This window comes from Protopterus annectens, chromosome 9.part0 (genome assembly GCF_019279795.1).
Source record: "Protopterus annectens isolate FY-2018-M chromosome 9.part0, PAN1.0, whole genome shotgun sequence".
NCBI classification, from domain to species: Eukaryota; Metazoa; Chordata; order Ceratodontiformes; family Protopteridae; genus Protopterus; species Protopterus annectens.
Window position 1 is genome coordinate 1,278,960,290 of NC_056743.1, and position 27,085 is coordinate 1,278,987,374.

General features: G+C 39.6%; 1 protein-coding gene across 2 annotated transcripts in view; it reads right to left on the minus strand.

The window, feature by feature from the left end:
- The window catches only part of LOC122811999 (serine/threonine-protein kinase 10-like), a 504,844-nt gene that overhangs the window by 133,666 nt on the left and 344,093 nt on the right, over positions 1–27,085 (minus strand). For both annotated transcript variants that reach the window (XM_044084213.1, XM_044084214.1), the window contains exons 9-12: positions 22,715–25,438; positions 20,768–20,794; positions 19,952–20,085; positions 11,189–11,312 (exon numbers count right to left, since the gene is read on the minus strand). In XM_044084213.1, coding sequence (XP_043940148.1) covers positions 11,189–11,312; positions 19,952–20,085; positions 20,768–20,794; positions 22,715–25,438 — 3,009 coding nt within the window. The remainder of the gene's footprint in view (positions 1–11,188; positions 11,313–19,951; positions 20,086–20,767; positions 20,795–22,714; positions 25,439–27,085) is intronic.

Sequence of the window (27,085 nt, forward strand, 5' to 3'; positions counted from 1 at the left end):
AAAAAAGAAAAAAAAATATCCGCACCAGTGAGTGAAAATTTAGCAATTTGCAGAAGGAGAAAAAGACAGAAAAATTATCAAATCAAAAGTGTGTTAAGATATGAAGCAAAAAAGCTATTAAAATTAAAAATATAATACTTTCTAGTGAATACAGAATCAGTACAAGTAAGATATGGCTAACAGGGATATAAATATTATCTAATGGCAACAGTAATTATACAATTTAAAAATGGAATAAGTAGCACTAGAAGCAAAACATACATTGTGATATATAGTTGGTGGGATGGGAGATGAGTTGAAACAGAAAAACAGAAGAAGGCGAGGGATGCAAAAATGGGTTAAAGCATGAAAAGAGAACAGGGAGGAGATAAAAATGATGTCCTAGATTATTGTCGTGGACAAAGGGCTAGGAAAAGAGAAGAGGATGGCGGAAAAGGGAACAGAGGGACAATACTTGGAAATTCTGTGGTGGGGAGGGAATGGGAAAAAGTAGAGCAGTAAAAGGTAAAGATTAATATAGAGAAGAAAGAGATAGGAAAGATAAAAGTAGGCTGCAACGAGAACAGAGGGTTACTATGCATGAAGTCTGAGGAGGGGAAGGAGGAGAGGAAAAGAGAGGAGCTGAAGGACTGAGATAGGAAAGATGAGGCAGGAAAAGGGAAATAGGAAATAGTGCTTGAAAAGGTTGTGGAGAAGGACAAAGAGTGGCGTATAATGATAAATGTTAAAATAAGGGCAAAAAGAGATGATGGAAAGGTGAAATGGGGCCAGAAAAGAGTCGGGAAATGGAGGAGATAGGATGTGGGATTAGTAGAGGGAGACAGAGAGAGAAATAGAGAGAGAGAGAGAGAGAGAGAGAGAGAGAGTGGTTATGGACATTTATAGCATATGTGGAGAGGTATAAATTAGATATTAGCTCATTTGTAGGTAGGGTAATGTAAGGAGAAGATGTGTGGAATACAAAAGAGGAATTCTGAATGTGTACTTATCTGTGTTAGCATGAGCAAGAACAGATCCAAGAGTTATGTAGATAGTTTTTTAAAATATTTTTAAAGTTTCTGAAGGATCGCCTCTGATGAAGATTAAGACATCTAAGTGCAAAAGCAAGTATACAGAGTCCCAATAAGAATCACTGACTCTGGATATAGACAAGAATGAGAGAGTTTATTCCCCACTATCTCTCATATACCCAAAATTTGAGGAAATATCAGAAATGATTAGGCAAAAGACAGGATGGACCACTGATCCGATTAATTTCCTGGGTGCATCTTACAGAAGGCCTTCTAACCCCTTAAGCCTTCTTCCTTGGTATTTCCCCAGACAACAAAATGGAATGACTAATGGTTAATATGTCATGGCAAATCCCTGATGCGATAGTCATTCCAAAAAGTTCTAACAAGATCCTTAAGCATCTTAAGAACTGGACTTGTTGGCTGCAGATTTTGCAGCTTGATTCTATTTCTGCATTGGCTGGCCTTAAAAAGGTTTGTACATTGCAAGGACTTGTTCATCTAGCAAAAAGGCATTGCATACTTTGTTTAGACTTGGGAAGCATGTTTATACATCCTCCTCTTTTTCCTGAGGGCTGTAAACTACTACTATGATCTTCTTATCCACCTCTATATCCTTTCTTAGGCACCCCCTCTTATGCTGCCCTGCAGTGTCACTAATGGAAAAAATAATCCAAGCAACTGATATGGGAATAGAAACCACAATCTTCTTATCTTCCAGCATCAGCTGGGAGTATGCAACATGCTGAACCACTGCCTCTAACAACCAAACTGCATATTACACAACAATCTCTACGTAAGTAACTCTTCTGATAATCTACCTGCTTAATCTTCCAACATTTTGCCTTCATATATGCTCCTAGTGACCACGGCACCTGACAGAAATTGTAAAAGCACCAGTCTATTTCAGACTCATTATTTTTAGGACATAAAGGTGTGTTAATATGTACAATCCTTATACTAACTGCAGGTGATATGTAACCTATCCCTTGCCCACATTTTACATACCACAAACCAAACCTTCTTAATTTGTCTACATGCTGGCAACATTAGAAACAAATATACAGCTAGAACCTTGAGTTAAAACATTACTTAAACTTCCTAGACATATCTGAATCATGGCTAAAATAAGATGACAGACTTCCACAAATCACTGATTCTGGATATAAGCCTTGGACAACATAAAGTTCAGAGCAGAAGGTGGTACAAGCATGTTAATATTAGCAGCCTGGTGTGTCACTGCAGAATTACTTGCATGATCTGCAAACACTAGTGATCTTGCGTGCAGCTGTATTGTTTTCTCTTGTCTAACTGGTGACCATCTCAATTTAAATGTGTCATTTATAACTGATCATTCCAACTTCTACCAGGATTGTTTGTCACCTACTACACAGTATTGCTCTACAGAGTAGAAAAAAAACTTATCTTGCTAGGATATTTTACCATCCATTGGGTTCACTGTATCAGCAAATCCCTTGAAGAAACACATAGCAAGTCCTCCCTTGCCCAGCTGGTCACTGTTGCCGGCCTTAGGCATAGGCCAACTAGGCGGCTGCCTAGGGCACCACTCTAGTAGGGGCACTTTTCCAGTACTTATTTGGTGTAGGTAGACCAGGATGGGGGCACCGGGTGGTGTGGTGAGGGGGCACCATGGAGCCCTTTTGGATAGGGCACCAGTTGAACTAAGGCCACTCCTCCTACCAGAAGTAGCCACCACTCCTGTAACCACACGTTCCAACGCTTTTAGTTTAGTGATTGTTGCCACATTATTACAGTTTATTTCTGCTAAACATGGAACATTTATTAGCTCTATTATCATGAACAGATCCTGTAAATACTGCATGGAATCATTCCTGCTACAGCATCAACTGACAGGACTTTTGTTATATCACAAAATGACCTCAATACAGCTCTACAGTACCTTCTAAACTTCCTGTCTATCAGTACATAATACATTCCTTCTACTGGTAATTAGGTGGGCAAAGTAAAACACTGAATCTTTGCTTAATGTAGAGGCAAAACAAACCATTAAAGATAAAAAAGACTGTATAGAAAGCATTCAGAAGTCTGAGCTCACATTCTGTTTGATTGGCATTTTGCATTGCAAGAGGGTCTGCTCAAAATGTGCTGCATAAAGTCAAAACTGAATACCTAAAGTGCATCTCACCAGACAGACAGGGAATCCTAAGGGTTTCTGGAATGACATGAGTAACTTACTAGCAAAACTAAGTCAACTCATGAGGTTAAAATCAAGCAAAACAAGAAGATTATTTCTACCACACTAACATCACCTATGTATTTGTACACCATTTCAGACAGCCAAGTAACACCTTCCCCATGCAGCACAAATACCTCATTTTGTCCCTAAGCTTATCTAAGACTTTACTCCTGTTTACCTTAAGCCAGTAACTATCCAAGATGCCCACAGGTGGCGAAGGAACTCACCAAATTATAGTTCTGCAGGATCTGATGGACTCACTGCAAAATTCCTTCTGGAAAATTTCTTATGCTCTGTAGCACCTCATATCTATACCTCTCTACTACACCATTAATCTGTCACTATCCACAGGTTTCTTCTCTGAACTCTAGGAATCATCTATAGTTATCCCCTCCCAAAATGAGGTTCCTATCTGCTCTTCGCTTCATATTGGTCCATCTCCCTTTGTTGCTCCACTTCAAAAATCTTAGTGCCAACTATCTCTTCCCAGCCTTCATCTTACCTAAACTAATATGACCTACACAGCACACAGCAGGACAACTTTAGGATGGCTTACAGTACTCCAAGTACCGATGTCTCTCCATCTCACAAATACTGTCCTGCAAAATATGAATGTCAATAAACTAACCAGTGTTTTGTTTACTGATCTGCCCCAAGCATTCGATTCAGTTCAACACCTGAAACTCTGGTTACAGTTGTCCTGCTAAGGATTATCTTCTGCTTGTCTGGACTGGATGAGTAACTACCTCTCCAACAGCACCTCAATCAACAATTCCTTCTCTTGTTCAGAACAGTCATTAACATCTCACCAACTCAGTCCTAGGACCAGTCCTATTTAATATTTTCATGAACATCTGCAGCATCTTTCAGCCCAGAATCCCAGACATCTTTTTTGTTGATTACATTGTCATCTGGTCAGATGATCTCTTGCTAACATTAAGGATACACTGTCCAGCAGCCTTGATCATGGATAAATGACTTTGGACTCTTTCTGATCTTCAAAATAACAGAGGATATTTTCTGTGTTATATCATCCCTTCTCCTATAAACCTAAGCTGTATCCACACCACAGTTTTTTTACTCAGTTTTTCTTCTATCAAGCTTTTCCCTCCTGACTGTTCTGTTGATCCATTCATTCAGCCAGGATGAGAGTCTTGTAGCCCATTCATTCTCTGTGAGTAAGGGTCATGTGCATTGGGAGTGGTGCTGTCATCCACAGAAAGGAGTATGGGTTTTGCCTTCTACGTTGTGACTCCATTGTACATTCCCCTTATCATCCAGTGGTTTGGTGTGCAATGGACCTTTAGGATACACATCTACTCCATGTGTGATGTGATCAATTGCTATTGCTTCCCAAAAGTGGGGATTTGATCATGGATCGTGTGTCCCAGCACATACACATGTCATATTAACGAAAGGTGACTAGAGCCTTCTCATTCTTGTTCTCAGCTATATCAGCTCTAATAGGTACCTGAGCTACTCACTGAATCCAGGTAACCTGGGTCATAGTTAGGACTTTATCCCTCTGTGTCAATGCATCTGACATTCCTGACTACAAAAACAGAGTGCTTTGCCGACTAAACCGCTACAAGCAATTGGATTTCTGACTGGGCCACTCACTTAACTTTTCAAGTGTAATTGGATATGAAATATGCCATATAAAAGCAGCTGCTAGAAACCTCCCAATAAATCTTACATTTCTTAATCCCTGACACACAAGTCACTAAAACAGAAGAAATCTTCATTCCTGACTTAAACTACAGATTATTACTGATCTCCCATGGTTATCTTTTTCAACTGCAATAGACCCAAGACAACAATTCTCAGATTTATTGTTTAAGCTTCCAGACTAGAACACCACTAACACCAAACCAACCGGTTCCTAAAAAGCTAACCTGTCTTGCTCCTTGATCTATAAGGCTTTTGAAGCACTGCCACCATCAGCTAATAGAAAAGAGAGAGAGAGAGACAGAGATAGAGAGAGTGAGAGAGAGAGAGAGCGAGAGAGAGAGAGAGAAAATTGTCAAGAACACACAAACTACATCCACCACACATAGTACGGTGGATGTGCCACACATACTGTTCACCATACATGTAGACCATCATATAGTGAGGTATTAGAAAACAATCTTTCCAAACCTAAAGACCTCCTAAGCCTATAAATGGCAACACTTATCCTCAGTGATCTCAAAAGCACACACCAAAAGCAACACTAAATGCCACATATATGCCTATCCCTATTGGACCCCGAGAATGAAGCACATAATGCAAGTGAACACTTTACCTAGGACTCCATCATAGGGGACTCCATTGTATGACACGCAGATACCCCCCTAACCAGACTGGAGAAGGAGAAAATTATTTGCTTTATCTGGAACCAGGATCCACCAGGTTACACATGCACTCAAGTCAATGCATCCCAGGTACCAGTATGATTCTATTATAGTCCATGTGGGTGTAAATGACCTAAGATGTACCTCACTGGACTATATGAAGAGAGCCATTATGGATCTCTCTGAATATGTTTTTCAGACAGTATGTGCTTTGCATTGAACAGCACTTTATCTTTTATCAAAGATGATGCCACAGTATAAACAAAAATTGATTGACTTTAACAATTGGCTTAGTTTCTAGTGTCATTCCAGGGAGATACAATATTTGTCAGCATTAGAGGACATGGTTAATAGACCATGTTGCTTTGCCAAGAATGATCTGCATCTCTCCCCCCTTGACATTCTGGATATTGGCTAGCATGTTATCCACCCCCTTAGAGCTTGTTTTAAGCAATGGCAAATTGACAAAACTACCAGCTTAGCAAATAAAACCCAAAAGAACTTAATGGTGTTACTGCTCAGTGCTAGGAGCCTTAACAACTAACTCCACACCCTACAAGCTCTCCTCAATCTGGAGAATATAGACATCTGTGCCATTAACAAGACATGGCTTACATCTGCAGAAAGTTCTCATTGTTCCTCAATTAGCCTTGAAGCTGAGATTTTAATCCATAATAGGTATCTGTTTCTTCTCAGGTACTTAAAGTCTTGAAAGAAACTTATCTGTAAGACCTATTGTCAAGAAATTGTCTTTGCCTAATGGAGGATTAGTAAAGGTTCCATATTCTGCTCTATCAATCTGCCTTCTGTGGAAGCCTCCTCTTGTTTCTCATCTCATGGCTTGATGATGTTAAAAGACGCTCTTTCTGTTAACCACCTAAGAGATCAAATCTTTCTAATTTTGATTTAGACTTTATTTTGGAAACTGTGATGCAGACTCCTATATTTCCAATTTCTTTAAAATTTCTGATCTGGAAACCGATGCTCCTTCTGGCAGTCACTTTTGCTAGAAGAGTTTCTGAGCTGCAAGATCTTGTGTGTCCAGAGATGGGTGTGATGAATGAAAAAGAAAATTTAAAGAGGCACTTTGTGAATGTACTGATAATAGTCAAAATAATATGACAAATATTGGAAAATCAAATCATTTAATAAGGGCATTACAGTCGAATATGTCTTCTCTTTCATCTGATGAGATGGAGAGTTAAAGACAGCAACGATGGAGGTTCAACACTTTTTGGATGAATACTTGCTTTCCAAAAGCAAATACTAAGATGCGTAAATTTTGAAAACTTGAATAAAGCCTCAAAGTGATTAGAAATCAGGCTAGGGCAGCAAAAATACAGAAAACAGTATTTAAAATTAAAGACCATAAATGGGGGATGTGGTTAGTCACCTAAGACTTTACATATTCCAGAACCCTCAAGGTTGAATACAATCTCAGCACCTTGTGGACTATTTGGAAAGGTCGGAAACAGATTTTCTGAGGATCAGAAGAATCAGTTAATTTTCCCAATTATGTCAGATGAGCCCAAGAAAGTTTGGAAAGTTCAGGAACTGAAGAAGACCCCTGGAATGCATAGAATACAAATAGAGGTTTAGAAGCTAGGGATTAATTGTATCATAGAAATGTGGTTGCAGTTTAATACAGTTGTTCGGGCCAGACAGCCTGCTCCAGCCTCAGGCATACAACAGTAATAACTGATTCTGAAGGAGGGTAAAGCTCCACATCTGTTGTCCTCTACCAGGCCCATCTCAGCATTAGATCCTGATTAGAAGATATTTACATCTGCAATGTCATAGAAATGATGGACTGTGGGTTTGTAGGGAGTGGCAAACATCTGACGTTATATTAAGAACATTAGTGATTATTATAGAAGCACAACCAACAAAGAAACCAGTAACTATACTCAGTCCAGATGAAAAACAAGTATCTGAAAATCTTACGCATGCTTATTTTTTTGAATTTTTAACAAAAATTGGAGTTCTCTCAGCAATTTAGAAATATGGTGCAAAACCAATGTTGTGGCTTAACAGGACAGATGCTGCTCCAAGTTAAATTACTACCGGAATTTCAATTAAATAGGGGTACCAGCGAAGGATACCTATTGTCACTCTATTTATTTGCTTTATACTTGTGTCGCAACAATTCCTATAATTTCTGATGTTTGTCCTTTACTTATAATATCAGCATGTTCTTTCTCATCACTCCTCACCTCTCCATGCTTATGACTGGATATATTGGTCCAACAACTGGGTAAAGTGATCTATGCTTGGGAGGTGAAAATAGCATATTTGCTTCAAAGAGACTTTGTCATAATATGGAACTGACTTGCTAAAAACAAATCAGCTATAAACAGCAATAAGTCAACTGTACTTCTAAAAGATTATCCAAAAGATTATCCAGTATCTCATTTCCTACTATTGGGTACAACACTCTCTTTCAATAAACAGCAAAAATATCTCAAGGCTTTATTAGATTATATACTTTCATGTCATTGTCATATAGACCTCACAAACACTAGAGTAGTACAACAGCTACTAATGGACTACAGCATTTCCCATCTTCTAACTCCAGAGACTATAAGAGCCACTGTCTTTAATGTATTAATCCCAAGAGTTGAATATACATTATCTATCATCACCTTTCTGCCTGCATATAATATTGCTATACTGCAAACTACATAAAATAAAATTCTAAGATGTCTTAATCTGGCTAGCTATCTGGACCATAACTGTACCTCTTTTAAGTGAACAAAATGGCTTTCTGTCTGAGCCAGATCAGTCTACCTTCTAAACACATTTAACTCAAAACAGCTTAATGAAGGCTTTCATCCCTTCTTAATAATGATTTAATGGTACTTTTCAATGCCCTTAAAGACAATTTTTCATTGAAACTTTACAGACCTCAATTCTACTTTGCTCATGTAAAACAAAATCTTTCGGCAAACTACCCCATGTAGCACTGAATAGTCTTATCAAACCAAATGTCTTCCTTAAATTATATTTAGAAAAAGCTAAAAAGTGTATCTACTACAACAGTATCAACATGTATGACTTAAATATGCTGGTTACTTTTAGGCTATTTATCATACAACTCATATTATGATACTATCCAGAACAAATTGACTTTTGACAATTTTATATGCTATCAATAATGCCACACTTGAACATATTGTGTGTGTGTGTGTGTGTGTGTATATATATATATATATATATATATATATATATATATATATATATATATATATAGGCACACAGATACAAGCACATTTATACATTTATATTATATACATGTGTATACACACACATACACACACACACACACACACACACACACACACACACACACACACACACACACACATTTTCCCATCTCTCTTTTTTACTTTTTTCCCATCATTTACATTCTGTCTTTTTGTTGTACAGAATTTAATAATTACTGCTAATATTCGCATTAGTTTTTGCATTATTTTCCAACTGCAATTGTACATAGTACTGTTTCTGCTCAAGCTTGAAACTGTCAATGCATTGTATTATTTTACTAGCGGTTGCAAATGCTTGTTACTGCCATGTGTCACTTGCATGTTCTTGACAAATGTTTCTAATTGCACGTTGTTGTAAATAATGCCCATTTTATGGTTGTACTGTAAATGACATATAGCCAAGGTAGTGGCTAAAAAGAGTCTTGTACAAGCCCATCTAACTAAAATAAAATAAATATATGAAATGACTTTATTGTTTATATCTTCCTTTTGGTAATTCTTTACTTAGATATATCCAAAATCCACAATGGTAGCAGCCCTTAGGCTAACTCTAATATTGTGCAGTTATCAGCTGTCTGTTATCTACATGTAAATGTGTCATGAGTCTCATCCTCTTCAAGTTCAAATGCCAAGCAAGTCCATTTTTTGTGTTAAAAATATTACTGCAGTACATGAACAGTTCTTTCTCTACTCCCTTTGTCTGAGTTGTATCTGTTCTTTTGTGCACAAAAATCATCTTTTTGATATTCAGAGCTGTAAAATGTCATGATTATTCTACAGCATATCTACTTTCTTTTATTTAACTCATACAATACTTTATCAAATGCATTTAAACATTCAAAAAAGTACATCATAAACTGTTTTGCTTTAAAAGTAAATAATGCATCTGATGTTCTGTCCTTTTAAATATGAAAGAAACAATCACTGCATGCCGAATGCCCACTCTAATTGGGAATGTCTTTTTTTTTTGTAGTAAAAATATATTTCATCTGTAGAAATCAGTCATCATGCTAGAAGTGTGTTTGACAATGTCCTCATAGCTTTCCACTGTTGTCTCAGGTTTCAACATCTCCTTCCAAGTTTAGATGTCATTTATCCTTCAGTTATAACATCAGCATGGTCAGCTCCATCAATCCTTACCTCTCCATGTTCATGTCTGGAAGAAAGGTGGTTTTCCCAAGTGTTTGAATAAGAGAATGTTTAGTTCCTGTTTCCTGCGTCATTTTTTTCAGCAATTTTATTCCACTGCTTTCATTGCCACTTCCATCTGACTTGGACTCTTTAGCCGTGACTAATAATATTATACATAAAGTAAACCATTATCCTCTGTTACAGCAACTGGTGTCTCTTCTACTCCAACTTCCCTGTCTAGCCCATGTATATGCCTGATGTCTTCTACCATACTCTTTAACCAGAACCAGCATGATCCTAAGTAGGGGATTTTCCCCAACACCTTTGACAACTTTTTCTAATTAGTATAAATTATGCCTCATGTCTCCTATGAAAAGAGAGCATGCCTACTGGGACTAAAATGAGCAACTAATAAATAAATAGGTTTGGGATTATGTGCTCAGTTCTAATTGTGTATAGCTTGTAAGAGCATAGTCAGGATGACGTCTTTTATATACTACTTTGTTGGAAATTTTATTTTCTTGCTTGGTTTACTGCATTTGCAATGAAAAAATATGTAAATACAGATCTGCATGTTTGTTACATGAATTAACAGGCATTTATAATTCTGAAAGTACATTGCAGTCTAATTCACTGACATGCAGAACATTTTCACAAAGGATCACCTCATTTGAATGAATTCTAATTTCGGCAATGTTACCTATCGGATATAATTTACTTAGAAATGTTTACACTGAATAATAATACCTCCCAATCCTAAATATAACTTGCTCAAAGTATTTAAATCACAGAGAAGTCAGTATAGTAACTAAGAGGGTGCTGTCACCCCCCCCCCCCAACATGGAGTTGTACCATTTGTGAAAGAATGTCTTGGGTTTATGTTTTCAAACCAGCAGTATTGGGAATTTAGCAATTCTATAAAGTAACCAGTTATTAATAACTAGTGATCACCTGTCATGCAGCTGCACAAAGTATAAACTTAACATACCTAATATGTACACGTATATCTAGTATACGTTTGGTGACATCCAACTGAAGTCTCTGCCAACCCAAAGCCCTCTCCCCATACCTAGATGCTGCTGATATTTTCTCATTTATTCTTGCAGCTTATGCTACTATCTTCAGATCGGTCCTGCACTAAATGTTAGACCTCGGATAACATAATCAGTAGCTAATATGCTGATGAGCCTTAGAACGAATCATAGCTGTAAGGAGATGGTGTCACTTACTTACCATCATTTCCTGCTCAATTTGGCGAATCATGTGTTCTCTTTGCTCTTGAAGTTTTCGGTCCAATTGAACCTGAGTCCTCTGTTCTTCCTTTTGAAGGAGTCGAAGTTCATGAAGTTCCTGACGTCTGTTGGAGACAGAAATGGTTCCAGCAGTAAGAATAGTATTTAACATGCTATAACAACTCAGCTCGGATACTGCATATATATTTTTAATGAAAAACAGTCATTTGGAAGCTACAGTTTATACTTCTGATGTGTCTTGCAGCAGTCAGAGATGAATTGAGTAATATGCGTGTTTTGTGTGTGTGTGTGTATGTGTGTGTGTGTGTGTGTGTGTGTGTGTGTGTGTGTGTGTGTGTGTGTGTGTGTGTGTGTGTGTGTGTGTGTGTGTGTGTGTGTGTGTGTGTGTGTGCGTGTGTGCACGTGTGTGTGTGTGTGTGTGTGTGTGTGTGTGTGCACGTGTGTGTGTGTGTGTGTGTGTGTGTATACGTATGTGAAGCCAGCTTATCTTAAAATAAGTTTGTTATTACTTCCACTCTCTGAAAGCATTATAATGATCATTATTGTCTCATAATTTCATTTCATTTTGAACAAATCCACACAGACTCCAGATCTAAGCAATTAAAAAAAAATCATTAAAAACATGTTTTCTTCAGTTGCTTTGTCAGTTGTGACTAAATAATATGTTTGCTTGATATTAAATCATGACTCAAGGGTTTCACTTATTTTCAACAGTGAAGTATATAGTTTATATATATATATATATATATATATATATATATATATATATATATATATATTGATATATGTTACAATACCACATATTTTAAAATAATCCAGATAAGATAAACATGTTAGATTTGTGACCAGAAGTAAATTAAATCATTTCAAGCAGCAGTTTTTTACGGTCACCAGTTCTGTACCTAGACTGCAAGGTCTGCTGACTAGGACAAGGGCATCGGTGATACTTTCAGAAACAGGTCCCCATCACAGCAATCAGCAAGGATGGGACTAATAATAGCAGTAATAATAGTGATAAATAAGAAAATATCAGATATGATGAAGGCTGCAAGACTAACAGGAGGGTGAAGGCCTCTCCCATTCGCAGATCAGTCAGTGGTGCATCCCTTTGCCCATAATGCGTATGGGTAAGGGCTGAAGCGCTTCAGCACTTCATGTGCGGTATAAGCTTTAGTGAGCAGCTTGCTACAAATGTGTAGGAAACAGTTTGCTACAGTTTTCAAAGGAGAAAGAGCTTTGTTTTTGGTCCTCAGGAATGAGAGTGGCTTTAGCTATGCCCAGATTTGAATTTGACTATGTAGTTGTTATTGATACACTAATAGAATATAGCCCAATCCATATTTGCCATCTAGTGTTTATTTTACAAAGGTACTGTGATTTTTTTAAGTATATGTATGATATGTGTTTTCAGTGTTTTGAGCTTTCAGTGTTATGAAGTGAATCCATATATATATATATATATATATATATATATATATATATATATATATATATATATATATATATATATATATATATATATACACACACTCCAAAAAATTAGGGTTGTAAATTATCTGATTTAACTAAACATGAAATTTTGGATAAAAAGAAAGAATGTGGATGGCAAAATTGGGGGCTTTATATAAACCTGGGCTTAATGACCATTGGTGATGGATTTTGTGACCCTCTTTTCTGATTTTATCCTTTCCAAAAATTTTTTAGCTTACATTTAATAATATTTTATATATATATATATATATATATATATATATATATATGTATACATATACATATACAAATAGATACTTCTTAGTTTGTATTATTATATTTGGTTTATATTTATTTTTCGGTTTATATTTGTTTTTTCTCTATTACAGAAGTATAATAATGTATCCTTTTATATAAAATATTATATTAATGGTAGAGTTAACTATATTACTTTTTGTTTCTTGTTTAATATATCCTATATATTGTATAAATATCTACACCTATCATAGTCAATGTTGACTATAAAAACACTGGCTGGGTGATGCTTGCTTGTAATTATACACTGATGACACCAGGGGGCGAAATCGGTCACCGATCTGTTTTTTAGTTGAGCCGAATGGCTGCATGATGGAGCTGCTTGAATGTTTGTTCCATTTTGTATTAAAAGTGCTTACACCTATTTAAGTGCTTTTGGGTCCGAGTTTCTTCATTTGAAGTTGGATTTTCTATCTTTGTGATTTGGACTGCTGGAATTTTTCATTTTTGGATTTTAGATATATACTATCGATTGGGGGAGAAACCAGAGCTTTCAGCACCAAGGTGAGATCCCAAGGGGGTGTTGCGTTCTTAACTGGAGACCTAAGGAGAACGGTACCTTTCAAAAAGGCCTTACAAAGCTTGGATGAGGCTAAAGAAGTTAGAGATCTCTGCCAATTGTACCTTTACCATAGAAAAACTAGTGTCATGATTGAAAATATCTGCCAAAAACTCCAAAATGGCTGGGACTGGTGCAGTAAAAGGATCCAGGTCATGTTGAGAAGCCCAGATTGAGAAACACTTCCAATTACTCGAGTAAACCTTCCTGGCAGAAGATTTGTGAGCCTCTACCAATATTTTCTTAACAGGAGAAGACAGCCTGGGAGTCCTAACTATCAAGAGAACTAGAGCAGTTAAGCCGTGAGCTTCAGGCTGACTAAGTTAGGGTGAGGGATCCCTGAGGAATGTGTAATAAGATTTGTAACCGGATTTAGTGTCCAAGGAGGACACACTGCATGAGACCATAGAGAGGGGAACCAAACTTGGCGAGGCCAGAAAGGGGCAATGAGGATCACTGATCTCCCCAGTCATCGAGGTTTCTGAATGAACTTGGATATCAGAGGCAGCAGAGGGTAGGCATATAGTAGACTGGAGGGCCAAGCATGAACTAGAGCATCTCTGCGGGACTCCCTTGGATGGGGTTCAGAGTGAAATACTTGCTGCACTTTGTGTTGGAAGGAGAGGCGAAGAGATTGCAGCAAGGATGCCACCACTTCATTAAGATCTGCTCCACTACTGAAGGATTCAGAGACCACTCATAAGGCATCAGAATAGATCTGCTAAGCCTGTCCGCAAGTATGTTGGACATCCCCGGAAAGTGCATTGCCACCAGAAGATAGCCAGAGGAAATCACCCTCTCCCACAATCTCATGGCTTTGCAATAAAGGGGATAAGATCTAGTCCCCTCCTCCCTGTTTGTTGGTGTACCAGACTACTGACATATTGTCTGTCTGAATGGCAATAGTCCCTTGAGGAAGATAGACATGTAGAGCTTGCAATCACAAAATCACTGCCCTCATCTCCAGGACATTGATATGCGGATGGGTCTCCAGGGAAGACCACATGCCTTGGACCATCCTTCCCATGCAATGCCCCCCCCGACCTGAGCAGGGAGGCATCTGTGGTCACTATGATTGCAGGGGAGGGAAGAATGAATGGATGACGCAGAAGAAGTTCCGGGATTGAAGCCACCAAAGAAGAGAATTCTTTTAAACCTGAGATAATTGAACCAGATGTGATAAGGGAAGGTCTAGTGAAGACCACTGAACTGACAGAGTCAGAGGACCCTCATATGAAGTCATGCCATTGGAATTAGAGTGATTGTGGCCACCATGGTCCCCAATGCCCAAAGAACTGAATCTGTTGGGGGACGTTTGGCTTGAAGGATGTAAGCAACATGATGTCAAAGAGATAGCAAACTGTTCAGAGATAGTAACACCTTGCATTGGATAGTGTCGATATGAGCCCCAATGAAGTCGGGAACCTGTACTGGTGCCAGCTGGGACTTGTTGAGGTTTATGGTTATGCCCAGATAATGAGCAGTCTTGAGAATAAGATCCCTGGCTTGACACAGTCGATGCCTGGAGGGAGCGGAAAGGAGCCAATCGTTCAAGTAGGGGAAGACCTGAAACTCCTGTAGCCACAGGTGAGTCCCACTAACAGTATTACTTTGGTGAACACCCTGTGGGTGGTGGTCAGCCCAAAGGGGAGCGCTGTGAACTGAAAATGACTGGCTCCCAGCTGGAAGTGGAGGAACCTTCGAGGGCACCTGTTCATCTTGATGTGATAGTACACATCCTGGAGATCCACAGAGCACATCCAGTTGTTTATCTGCTGGAAGAGCAGAATGGATTGAAGGGTGTCCAACCAGAATTTCATCTTGGCAACTGACAGATTCAGGGTTGAAAGATCCAGGATGGGTCGTAAGTCCCCCATTTTCTTTGGCACTAACAAAAACCTGGAATAGATGCCTGATCTGGATTAGTCTTGGGAGATGGGCTGGATGACTTGCTTTTCGAGCAGCTTGGAAATTTCTATGGCTGCCTGCTCCCATTGCATGGGTGAGACATCTGGGAGGTGTTTGAGAGGGACTGGGGGTTGAAAAAAGGGGATTGAGTATCCTCTGGATATGATCTGCAAAACCTAATGATTGTCGGTGAAAGACTCCCAGGCAGTTGGGTGCAGAGAATGAAGTCCCCTGACTGCCTCCAGGGATAAGCAGTTGGGCAACCCTTCAGGGCTGTTGTGAGGATCTATCTGGGATAGGATCCCAAGACCATTGGTTCCTCAGGAAGACTCTGCCATGAGTGTGGCGTCTGTCATATCCCCTTCTGCCTCTGGGGGAAGGCGAGTACTGTGCATCATGGGAAGACCAGTGAGATTTCTGGAACAACAACATCTTCAACCCACACTGATTCCTAGAGAAGGATCGTTGTGAGGTTGAGAAGTGAATCCCGATGGCAGACAAGGTCTTCCCCTCTTTCTCACTCTGGACTAAGGTGTCTTGAGCAGTCTTGCCAAAAAGAGTGGAACAGTCATAGGGAGAATTTCTAAATGACCCCTTGAGGGAATCCGAGAAAGCACAAAGCCAGAGCCAGGCATGACAGCTGATGGCTACTCCTGTTCCAGGAGCTCTACAGGCACCTTCTGTAGCATGTGATAGTAGCCTCATGGAAGTATTAGATATTGAAGTAAGGGTGGCCATACGGGAGGAGAAAAGCTTTTTCATCTCTGCTGACATGGACCCTGGGGCAGATTCAGTGACTTCTTTAACCAGGTCCCATTGCAGTCTGATAATATTTGCCATGTAGTTCAGCACATGTAAGGCAAACATAGCTGAAGTGTAAGCCCGCTTCCCAAAATGGTCAATAGTCCACTACTCTCTGTTTGGTGAATGGACTGTAGAGCTCTCCTGAGCAAGCTCTTTCTTGGTTGCCACCGCAGCCACCATGGCATCAACCGGGGATCCCTTCAACCAGTATTGCCTATCCAATAGAGTCTTGAGTATTTTGTCCAGGTGCTTGGGAATAGGTTCAGCTGTATCTGGTTCCTTCCATGCCCTGGATGAAATCAAATCCACAAGGGGATCTAGCAGGGGGAGAACACCCAGGAGGTAGAGGGTCCTGGCCAAATGTCTCCAGGAACACTGACTCATCTGGATTGGGCCTTTGGGTAGACCACCATCCTCACTGGCACTGGATTTCCATGAATTCTCCAAAGGGGTGATCTTCCCCTTCCTCCAAGTTAGTATCTTTTGTGAGGGACTCTGGTAGGGAGTCCAAATGCCTCTTCTTGCACTTGTGTTTCTGAGGGAGCTTCTCAGGGAGGATTTCTAGGGAGGACTCAGAAACCTCAAGGAGCTTCCAGGGGGGAACCTCCTGGGGCATAGTGGCAACAGGCTTTCCCTGAGGGGGCAGGATGGCAGACTCCATCCCTGAAAAAGAGGGAGCCAGAACAGACTCCGAGGATGACAGTGTCAAGGGTTTCAAAGGAGCTGAGAGGACCCTCTCCACCACATCAAAAACAGAAGGCAAATGAATCCCCAAAGCAGGGGTGAGCAGGACTGGATCTGCCACCCTCTGCACTTAGGGGGGAGCCGGAGATGAGCCTCCAGGTGCCAAGACTCCGATTGGATAGGCTTACTCCGAAAACCTCAAAGTCGACGCCATCCCCTTGGATCCAACGCAGAGTCTATTGCACTGATTGTCGGCCGGCTCCAAAAAAGTTGGAGCCAAACCACTCAGGGCAATGGTCAATGTTGACTTACCTGGAATCAATGGCGCCAACCCCTCGACACTGGGAAACCTCGGACCTGATGACTCTGAAACCGAAGGTTGGATCAGAGAAGGAGCAATGGGAAGGAAAATGATTGCATGCTCTCAGCCCTGGAGGGGGAAGGAGCAGGCAAGACTCTCATCTGAATCTCAGTCCGAATAAACCTCTGCATCATCCTGTCCACCTTGGCTTCAGAAAGGCTGTGAGAGGATCGGATGGAAGAAGCCACCAACCTGGGCCTGGAGTGGCACTAAGAGGAGGCAGAGAGGGGGGACCAAGCCCAGAAAATCTCTGGCTGTGTTGAAAAGTGTGGAGACCAGAGTTGAAGAAAGCCCCAGTTTGGATCCGGCTGAGACTTGGCTGGGGGCTTGACCACAGAAGAGCAGTCAGGGGACCACTTCTTGGGCCTGTCCTGTTCTTTAGAATGAGCCTTTTCCTGTCCCCAGACTTCTTGGTGGGAGGATAGTCCCAGAAACCAGGATGGAGGAAGACGTAGAAGCCTCCGAAGGGAGGAGGCCCTTCAGAATCAACTTATTCCTCCTGTCGACCAAGGCACAGGGACTGAAACCCACGCAGATTGAGCAGGAGGACTCTAGGTGCTCTACACCCAGACCAACAATGCACAGAGTGTGGCCATCAGAATGGAGAAGCTTATGGCCACACTATGTAAATTTCCTAAAGCCTGGCTTAGGAGGTTTGGCCATGGCTAGAGGAACACTAGACTTGACCACACATACAGCAGAGAAAAACAAGAGGTGGAAATGAGGAAGAGAGAAAGGAAGAGTTTTATTTATTTTTTTTTTTTTTTTTAAAGAAACTGATGTGAGTGCACAGGGATAGGATAGAGAAAGGTGATAGCAAAGACAGAAGACACGAAAGGAAGAAGGAAGATTGAAAAAAAAGTTATCAAAAGGTCTAATTTTACTTTAAAGGGAGCTTGGAGCTGTAACCACACTGCTGTCTCTCATGAGCGGCAAATGAGATCTGGGGGGAGGAGGGAGACAAGGGCATTATGGGTAGGGGAGGAGCTTGGAGCTTGGATCTTATACTGGAGAGTGCAGCCAAGTTAGATCCATGCTGGATCTGGGTCCTGCAGGTTGAAGACCAAATGAAAACAACAACTTCAGATAGAATGTCTTGCAAACAAAATTACTCCCCTAAAACACAAAGGATTCATTGTTGTATTCCATCTCCATAAGACTAAATAATTAAATCTGAACTGTTATTGCTGATTTTGTTGATTGAGTCCTTTAGGTGGGCAGCTTGCAATTTGCTGTAGGCATTTAGTTTTTTTTTTCATTGTAGAGTTTATTCATGTGGGTAAACCACCAAGTTTTTTTAATATAAACATACTTTTGTATTTTGTTCTGCTAGGTCTTGTTTTAGTAAAAGTGATCTGCATGGTGGGTTGGTGCCATTGCAATGGAATTTAAAAAACTCATTGTGGAGTTTTAAGAAATTTGCTTTTTTTGTAAAGTCCTTAAATTCATACGTGCTTGCTAAGGAGGTATTTGTTTTGTTTTGACAGAGAAAACCACTGCTCTGTGATTGAATGTCACCGAGGATGCAGATACAATAGGTGGAGTGTAGAACAGATGATCTGTGTTGTGTTTTAGGGCAAGATCCACAACTTTAGAACATCTGGTGGTTAAGCAGACTATTTTTTTCTTGGAGTTTGCATTTATTAGGACAAAAACCTGTTGGGAATGCTTATCACTAGTTGTCTATGTCTTCCAGTTAATACTGATAATTGAATAACTGAAATCTCCCACCATAAAAGTATTCAAATCAAAGGCTAAAAAAGTCACAGAGACCAGCCATTAAGGAAAAATAGCAAGAAAGATCTAGCTAAGCTACAGTCTTCACTGTGTAGTTCCTTAAACCTCTTTTAGTAGAGGCCAGTGGGATATATGCAAATGACCCCTTAAGGACATACAAATGTTTCAGCTATATGGCTTATGAAGGCCTATATGTTTTATTTTTACATTTAAGTCTCTATGGGTACATTCAGACCAAAAAAGTCAAACCCCACTAGCTGTAGGCATAAATGTTTTGACCTTTTTTGGCCTTGTCGATACAGCACAAGTGAATCATTCAGCTCTATTTTAGAAACATGGAGTTTAAAATCAAGTCTGATGTCCATAAACCATAGGGTACCTGCAAAATATCCCAAACAACATTCAAACCAAAGGGCGAAAAGATCACAACGACAAACCATTCAGTAAAAACGAAAAGAAAGACCCAGACAAGATAGAGTCTTCACTGTGTAAAACCTTAGACATCCTGTAGTAGAAGCCCATGGCTGCAACAGGCAGTGTGGTTGTGTAGTTCTTTCATCTACATCCTACTGGTATCAGCACTATGTGGAGATACTGGGAATATCCCAATGGTCTTAGCCCTTAATTCGTATACTTAAATCATTCCAGTGGCAATAGCTCTCATTGTGAGGTTGCATAGGATATTCTGGTAGTATCATAGTTTGGGAACTGTGGGAATAGCACCAGTCCATTATCTATTCATTAGACCAATACTTCTATCCGGAACAACTGTCATTAAAAGCTGTGGTGCAGCACAGACAAGTAGTGATTGAGATCAGGAGTTTCATGGCTCAAAAAACAAACAAACTACAGAACAAAGCCACTTTTTCCTTCCTGTAGATTTAATTTAGATTCTTTATTTTTACCTTATTGTTCGCATATGTTCCTCCTTGCTGTCATCTCCATGCATAACTTTTGACGTTGTCACGCTTACCTCCTTTCCATCCACAACAAATGTCCGAGTTTTTTTTACTGTCTTCCTAAGTGGGGTGTCTACCTCCTACAATCAAAAATTAGTGTTGTTAAATCCTGTCACATAGAGAAAGTTTACAGAATCATTATTACCTTGCTGTAGTTTTACATGCAGTCTCTCAAGGACTTAACAACAGAGCACCAGGACAGTGGACACATTTTTTTCTCAAAAAAATTATTTCAGTTAAAACTGCAAAAAAAAAAAAAAATCATTGTGCCTGGTCTTTCAGATTTGTTTTTCCTAATCAGACTCTGTACTTTGCCTTTTGGCACCACATAGGTAATAAAAGCTGCTAAATGTCTGGTGAAAGAGAGTAATATTTGGAGGAAACCTGCACTATAATTTAATGTGTAAGGCTAGTCTTTCATTACTTCTGATGAGTACTATCCTGATATCTTCGACTGTGTGACTATAGTCTGGCATCTTACTAGTTCCATTGTAAGACAGGCTCATACTGCACTTAAAGACAGTCACTTCAACCACAACCACAGCTACACTTTATCTCTCACAGCATCACAAACTATAAGCCAGTCTTAAGGGGTGCAAGTGTGGCTGCATAAATACAGAGTAAGGAATAAAACATCAAACAGTGATGATACTTTTATAATAGTTACATTTTATGGTATCTACAGACAGGTGTATAACTAATTGTTCATATAACATTAGCAGTAAATCAGCCACAAAATAATCTAGAAAGAGTACAACTTACCCCATCTTTAAAAAATCGTGTTCGCTTCTGCCAAAGGGGAGAAAAGTAATTTGTATAAGCAAAATTGAAAACAAAATGTCTTTAAAATATATTGCACATTTAAGCTGAAAACTACAGTAGTCATTTTCATTTTTAAACTGAGTGTTTTCTTGATGTATTTGGCAATTGTGTGTCCTGGTTTTAAAGTCACATTTATTGCTGTTAACACAAATCTAGTATAGAAACTAACCTGGAAGAAACTCGACAATGTTCATGTTGAAGTCCTTATACTTAAGCTAGTGACTCCCTCATATATATCACACCTTCATTACAATTTCTATTAGAAATGCTAACAAGGGAGACTTATGTTTCACATTAACAGACAACCCTGCAGGTATATTTGAGATGGTGAATACTGTTCTATTCTAGGCAGTCAATCAGAAGGTTGTGCCCTTACCATAACAGCCCAGCATGCTCCAACAACAGAATGTTGTGTCATTTGTATGGACAGAAGCAAGTGAACGATAAATTTGAGAGGAAGAATAAAGTCTACAAAATAAGTGGGAAAAAACTTCTCTCCATCTTTGAGGTCATTTGTAAGACAGAAAAAAAATAAAATAAATGTATGCATACCCAAATGAAAGAAATGGCTTTCCTTACAGAAAAAAAGTGTCAATTTTCTTATACAATGGTCTGCTTTCATGACTGCAAGATGAAGCCTGTATTGCTGTAGTAGTGACTAACCAGTAATAATTCTTTCTGACACACCCTTAAAGAGCTTAAAAATTTTAGTTACAACATGCGGGATCTCTAATTTTTGTCTGTCAAAAAATCTATGATATATGGTGATATATGAGGTATACTTTAAAACCTTTAGTCACTTGATAGTGAAGAAGAAAATCCTGCCACAGTGCTAAAATGCAGTATAGATTCATAGGTGATAGCCGGTAAATTAGCCTGGGGGTCTTTTAAGCCTAGCCATCCTTCCTAAGGTAAGAATTAAACCCTGTACCTTGTGCTTGTGAAGTAAACAATTAATATGCAACCCCCCACCCCCAAACTTGACTAGTGTTAAAAGTATTCTCCCCTTTGCATAGTAGAGAATGGTTTCAATCCATCAACCACTGAGTTCCTAGCTCAGCACACTTCCATTGTGCCAGTCTGTTGCCTCTGTTTTGACAATCTTAAATTAGTTTATTTTTCTTCTTTTTCTCCTTTCAGCTTTTCCTGTTAGGGATTGTCACAACAAAACAACGGAAAGAAGAACGATTAGCAGTGGAGTTTTATGGTGTTGAGTTGCCAGCCTGGCACCCAACTTTCCACAGATGGCACACACACTCACACCTAGGGACAATTTAGTGTCCAATCCACCTGCAGCATGTCTTTGGGATGTGGGAGGAAACTGAAGCACCGCGAGGAAACCCACGCGACCACAGGGAGGACATGCAGACTCCACACAGAAGGCATCTCAGCTGAGAACTGAATCGGAGGACCTCTTGCTATGAGGTGGCAATGCTAACCGCTGTACCACTGCAGCTACCCTAATTATCAAATATCACATTTGTTGCACATCCACACCTCAGTTGCTAATATGTTAACTCCCGAGTCACAGAATGTTGGAGACAGAAGTAGAAATCAGCTCTTCCCATACCTTGAGCTTCATACTGCCTTTCAGTTATACATTAGAAGCACTCATGAGGGGACTGTAGGGATTGCATAACCTACAAAAATATTTATTGTTTAAAAATAAACTGATTTCAGGCTGTCAGCATCATGTGTTTTAGTGCTGCAGTTTGTGGGATTTTCTGTTTTAGGAGTCTGTATTAAGCACTGTATTCTTAATGTTGTGTGAATCAGAATTTCAGTGTAAATCTGCACAAAAGTCATGTACACAACAATACATTTCTACAATAGCAAATATGTTTTGTTTGAAGTAACTCAATTTATGTATTGTTTGTGCAGGCTTACCTGTTTGTTCTCTTCAACTCTACTCCTGAAGAAGAACCCTCCTGTAGGAGTGGAAGAAGCATAAACACCAGACCTTAGAACAGAATCTACATTTGTGTTGTTCACCTTTTCGTTTGTTACATCATTTTCTGTGGTATGGCACATGTCCTGTCCAGTAGCATCACCCATCATTGTTACCTCACCATTTGCAAAATGTGCTACTGATCCTGCCAGCGTGAGAACCTCGTCTGTGAAGTTTACTCTCTTAGATGTCACTGGTTCAGACTGTGACTGACAGAACTGATTCATATTAGATGATGTGACTGAGTCATTTACTTTACTTTCTTCCACTCCTTTCCCATCTCTGTCTTCTTTTGTATTTTCACATACCAGGGCATTTTTTCCTAATGATAACAGATGCTGCTTCTCACTTTGTTGTTCCAGTAAAGTTCCTTCACTCTCTACACATCCTTCGGCCTTGTCTTCTTCTGTGCCCTTTTCTGTAACGCCAGAACATTCAGAAATATATTCTGCTATCCTTGGCCCTGTTTCCTGCAGCTGCAAACCATTACTGTCCTCTAACGAGTTTACTATATTTTCTTCAGTAATGTTTGCCTCTGTGGTTTGTTTAATATCCTGTCCTTCATCAGATTTTGTAGAGCCCCTAATGGCCACATTTGGTTGTATGGTTGTGAATAAACAGCTTTCTCTTTCAGCAGGCTTTGCTTCCTCTGTTGCTGCAGCACTTATGTGCTCATTGCTTGTTTTGATTTGTTCTTTAGGCTGTTGTTCCAAATAATTGCTGTGCTCGGATTGTCTGCTCTTCTCGTTCTTGTCTTGTGAGAAGCCTTTTATGCTTGCCAAAGGTGGGAAACATGCTGTCCTAAAAGCAAACTTTGTGTCAGTCCCAAAATTTTCATTGTTATTTATTATTGTTTCTCTATTAATTTTAGTATCAAGGTCAGCTTTTAATTTATTAAAACTGCTTCTTTGCTCCAAGCCTAGTGCTTCAATTAAAGGTGATGTCAGGTTTTTAGTACAGACACTTCTGTAAGCTAGGTCTAGGTAGTGTTTGCTAGTAAAAGTGAAAATATCATTGTGCGAAACTGTACAGCATATTCTGCATTTAAACTCAGTGGAACACTGAGCACTGGTGCAAATTCCTGTATTTTCTTTGGTGTTCTGTATGGGGAAGCAGCTTATCTGCTCTTGCACAGATATTCCACATCTTTCCGGATGAGGAACGCTTTCATTTTCAGTGTTGTAAGATACAGCTTGTGTATCTTCCATTCCACTTTCACTGTGGTTTTCATTTATGCTGGTGTCAAAGTGTAAAACATTGTAACTTGCCTGAGTTATAATTTCGTTTATTCTTCCAGGTGGTGCTATATCCAATGAATGTAGATTGGCTATTTCTGTGATGCCTAATGGTGAGCTGCCTTGAGTCATTTCTTTCTCTTTATTAAGAGATATAATTTCTTTACAATTAATGCTTTCTTTTTCAGCATCAGAAGATGCAGCTCCTTCACGTTCCATACAAGCTTCTTCGCTTTTGGTTTCTATTATGTCACTCTGAAGGTTTACATTTTCACTGTCTATTCTAATAGATTCCTCTAATTCCAAGCTGGTGACAATATCAGAACCTGACACAGCCAGCAAAGGTGGATCAAGTGATTCCATCCCATTTATACCAGGACTTTTTGTCACATCAGCTATACACGTACCTTCATATCCTTCAGCATTTAGTGACTCATTACATAAAGTTTCTGGAACTGTATTGCTGTGCTTTAATTCTGCTCCTGAATGCCCCTGTAATTGTTTAGGTTCCAAGGGGCCTAGGTCTTCTTTGATGAGATCATCAGTACTTACTGCACTATGTTCGCTCTGGTCTGCTGATCTGTTGCCAGCCTCTGGAATTTCAAGGGATGGCCTAAAATCTGCATTTTCCTTTGAATACTTCTCTGATTCTTTATTATCCATTGCCTCTGTGTCTCCTTCAGTAGGGTATAAGAACACTTCTGCTGCATCTGATGTTTCACTTTGAGACAAACAGACATCACCCAGTGCACTTTGAAGGTCGCAGTCTAGTTGTTTAGGATCGAAGGCTGATGATGTTTCATTGTTTTCTTTTCTCTCTGGTTCTTGTGTCATTGTGCCTTGACTGGTAACAATGAGTTCAGAAACAGCTTCATTGACTTTAACATCATCGGAATGACCCTTCACCTCTTCAAGGATTTCTGGAGATTGTTTTGGTGTGTTCTTTATTATCCCTTTATCTTGTTTTGAAAAAGATAGAATGGGAGATGATCTCTGCCTAATATGTCTTAAGAAATCTGAAGCTGTTTTTGATTTTAGTCGTGTTGGCTTACGTTTTTTCTTCGTAGTGTCCTTGCTCACAGGGCTTGCTTTGGCATCACATTTTTCAGGTTTGTTGACACCATTTTCTTCACTTTTTCCATGACTGAGGTCCTTTTCTTCAGGAGGCAGTTGCTGATCTAGATGAAATTTTCGTTTCATACCAATGTCCCCTCTCAGTTGACTGGTCTTACAGTAATCCGCTTCTTGTTGAGAAAAAGACCTGGTTACTTTACAGGCTTCTCCAGTGTTTATGCTCTGATGTCCTGTATTTATAGATTTTTGATAGTGTATATCCTCAGATGCTGTCTTTCTAAACTTAGAAGGCCTTTCATCTTCACTGCTGGTGGTGATGGTGTTGGAGAATAAATCATCATGTTTAGATGTAAGCTACAAAAAAAAAAAAAAATAAGAAAAATATCAGATGTATTATCCATGATGCATCTTTTAGCTTTTTCCTGCTGTGTTATTAGGTAACTTTGTATTCATCTGCAATAACCCAAGAAGTAGGCAGCCTAAAGTCATTGTTTCCTACCATCTCTTTTATAGCTCATGGAACACCAGCAGCCACCACCTTTTTGGCCACTTACACAAGCATCTTCCAGATCAGCACTCCAGTCAACAACAAAGTAATGGCACTTTAAATTAAAATGGACAGGACTTAAGCTGGAGACTACACTCTTCATAGGTTCATAGGTTGGTACTAGGCTATCGGCCCTAGGGCCTATACAAGCCTAATCATAACAATTCCCTGGATATTTCTCCCCACAATATTTACTTCCCTGGATGTGTATGTGGTTAAAAAGGATACATAAAGGTAATAAGTCAAGGATTGAATACACACCGGGTGGTAACCATCACTTTCTAATCTGTAGATAAAAACATAGATTTGAGTCTCTTAGTAGGAATCAATCAATCAATATAGACTGATATAAACAGCAAATAAATAGAAAGAAAAAAAAGGATGGAGATGAAGTAAGAGAATGAGATGGAAAACTACTGTAGGTGTGATATGCTGCTGTGGTTTAGGACTCTGTGAGGTGGTGATGGGTGTAGAGCATTATGGAGGATTGGGATGCTAGAAATTAAGCTAATGATGGGGCCTGAAGACCTCAAAACCTATGTTAGTCAGTTGCAGGCAGACAGATTGGAAGATAATAGCCACAATGCAAGTAGGCATAAGAAACAAAAGGAAGACTAAGCAAAAGACCAGAGCTGGAACACAGATAATGAAGGCAAGATGAGCAATAACAGAGAGGAGTGCAAATGGAAAGGAACAGCTCAAGGCTGAAAATGGAGAACTGTGTGAGGTAGGCATCACAGAACATTAGATAGGAAACGTGCCAGATGCAGAAGGGAAAGGAGAGACTGAAGAAGAAGAAGAAGATGAAGAGGAGGAGGAGGAGAGAAGCAAGGAAGTGAAGCAGAAGGAGTGGGTAGTAATCACCAAAAACAGAAAGAAAGAGCAGGGAGACAAAGAGACTGGAGGTAGTGTTAGATTTTAAGACTGCTTAGAGAAGACAAGCACAGTTGCGGATAGATATAGTTCTGGAAGGAATGCAGGCAGGAGAAGTAGACAGGGGAGCTATAACAGGCAGCCTAAAAAAGACAGCAGCAAGGCAGATGAAAAAGTAGAGAAGAGAGCTAATGTTTAGAGACTTAATCAGAAGGAGTGTCAGGAGGGCAGACAAGTCAGAATGGAGTTCAGGAGGTGCACTGAGAACTGTACTGGTACTGGGATTGGACAGTATAAATAAGGATGTAAGAAAGCAAATTGTTAATGGCATGAGGCCTGCTCCTATAACAGTGCATGTGGAAACAATAACTTGGCAGACAGAACTAAAGAAGAGGTACAAGCAAGGGTATGGGATGTGGCCAGCACATCGAATTAATACCTGTGCGTGTAATGGCCTTTTCAGAGATATTACCAAAGCCAAATGCTAGCAGCACATGGAAGGATAAAGTCAGAGAATGTGAATGCATGAGCAGGGTTTGGGACTAATAGATGTCTGGGGAGGTTATGGCTACCAATGGACT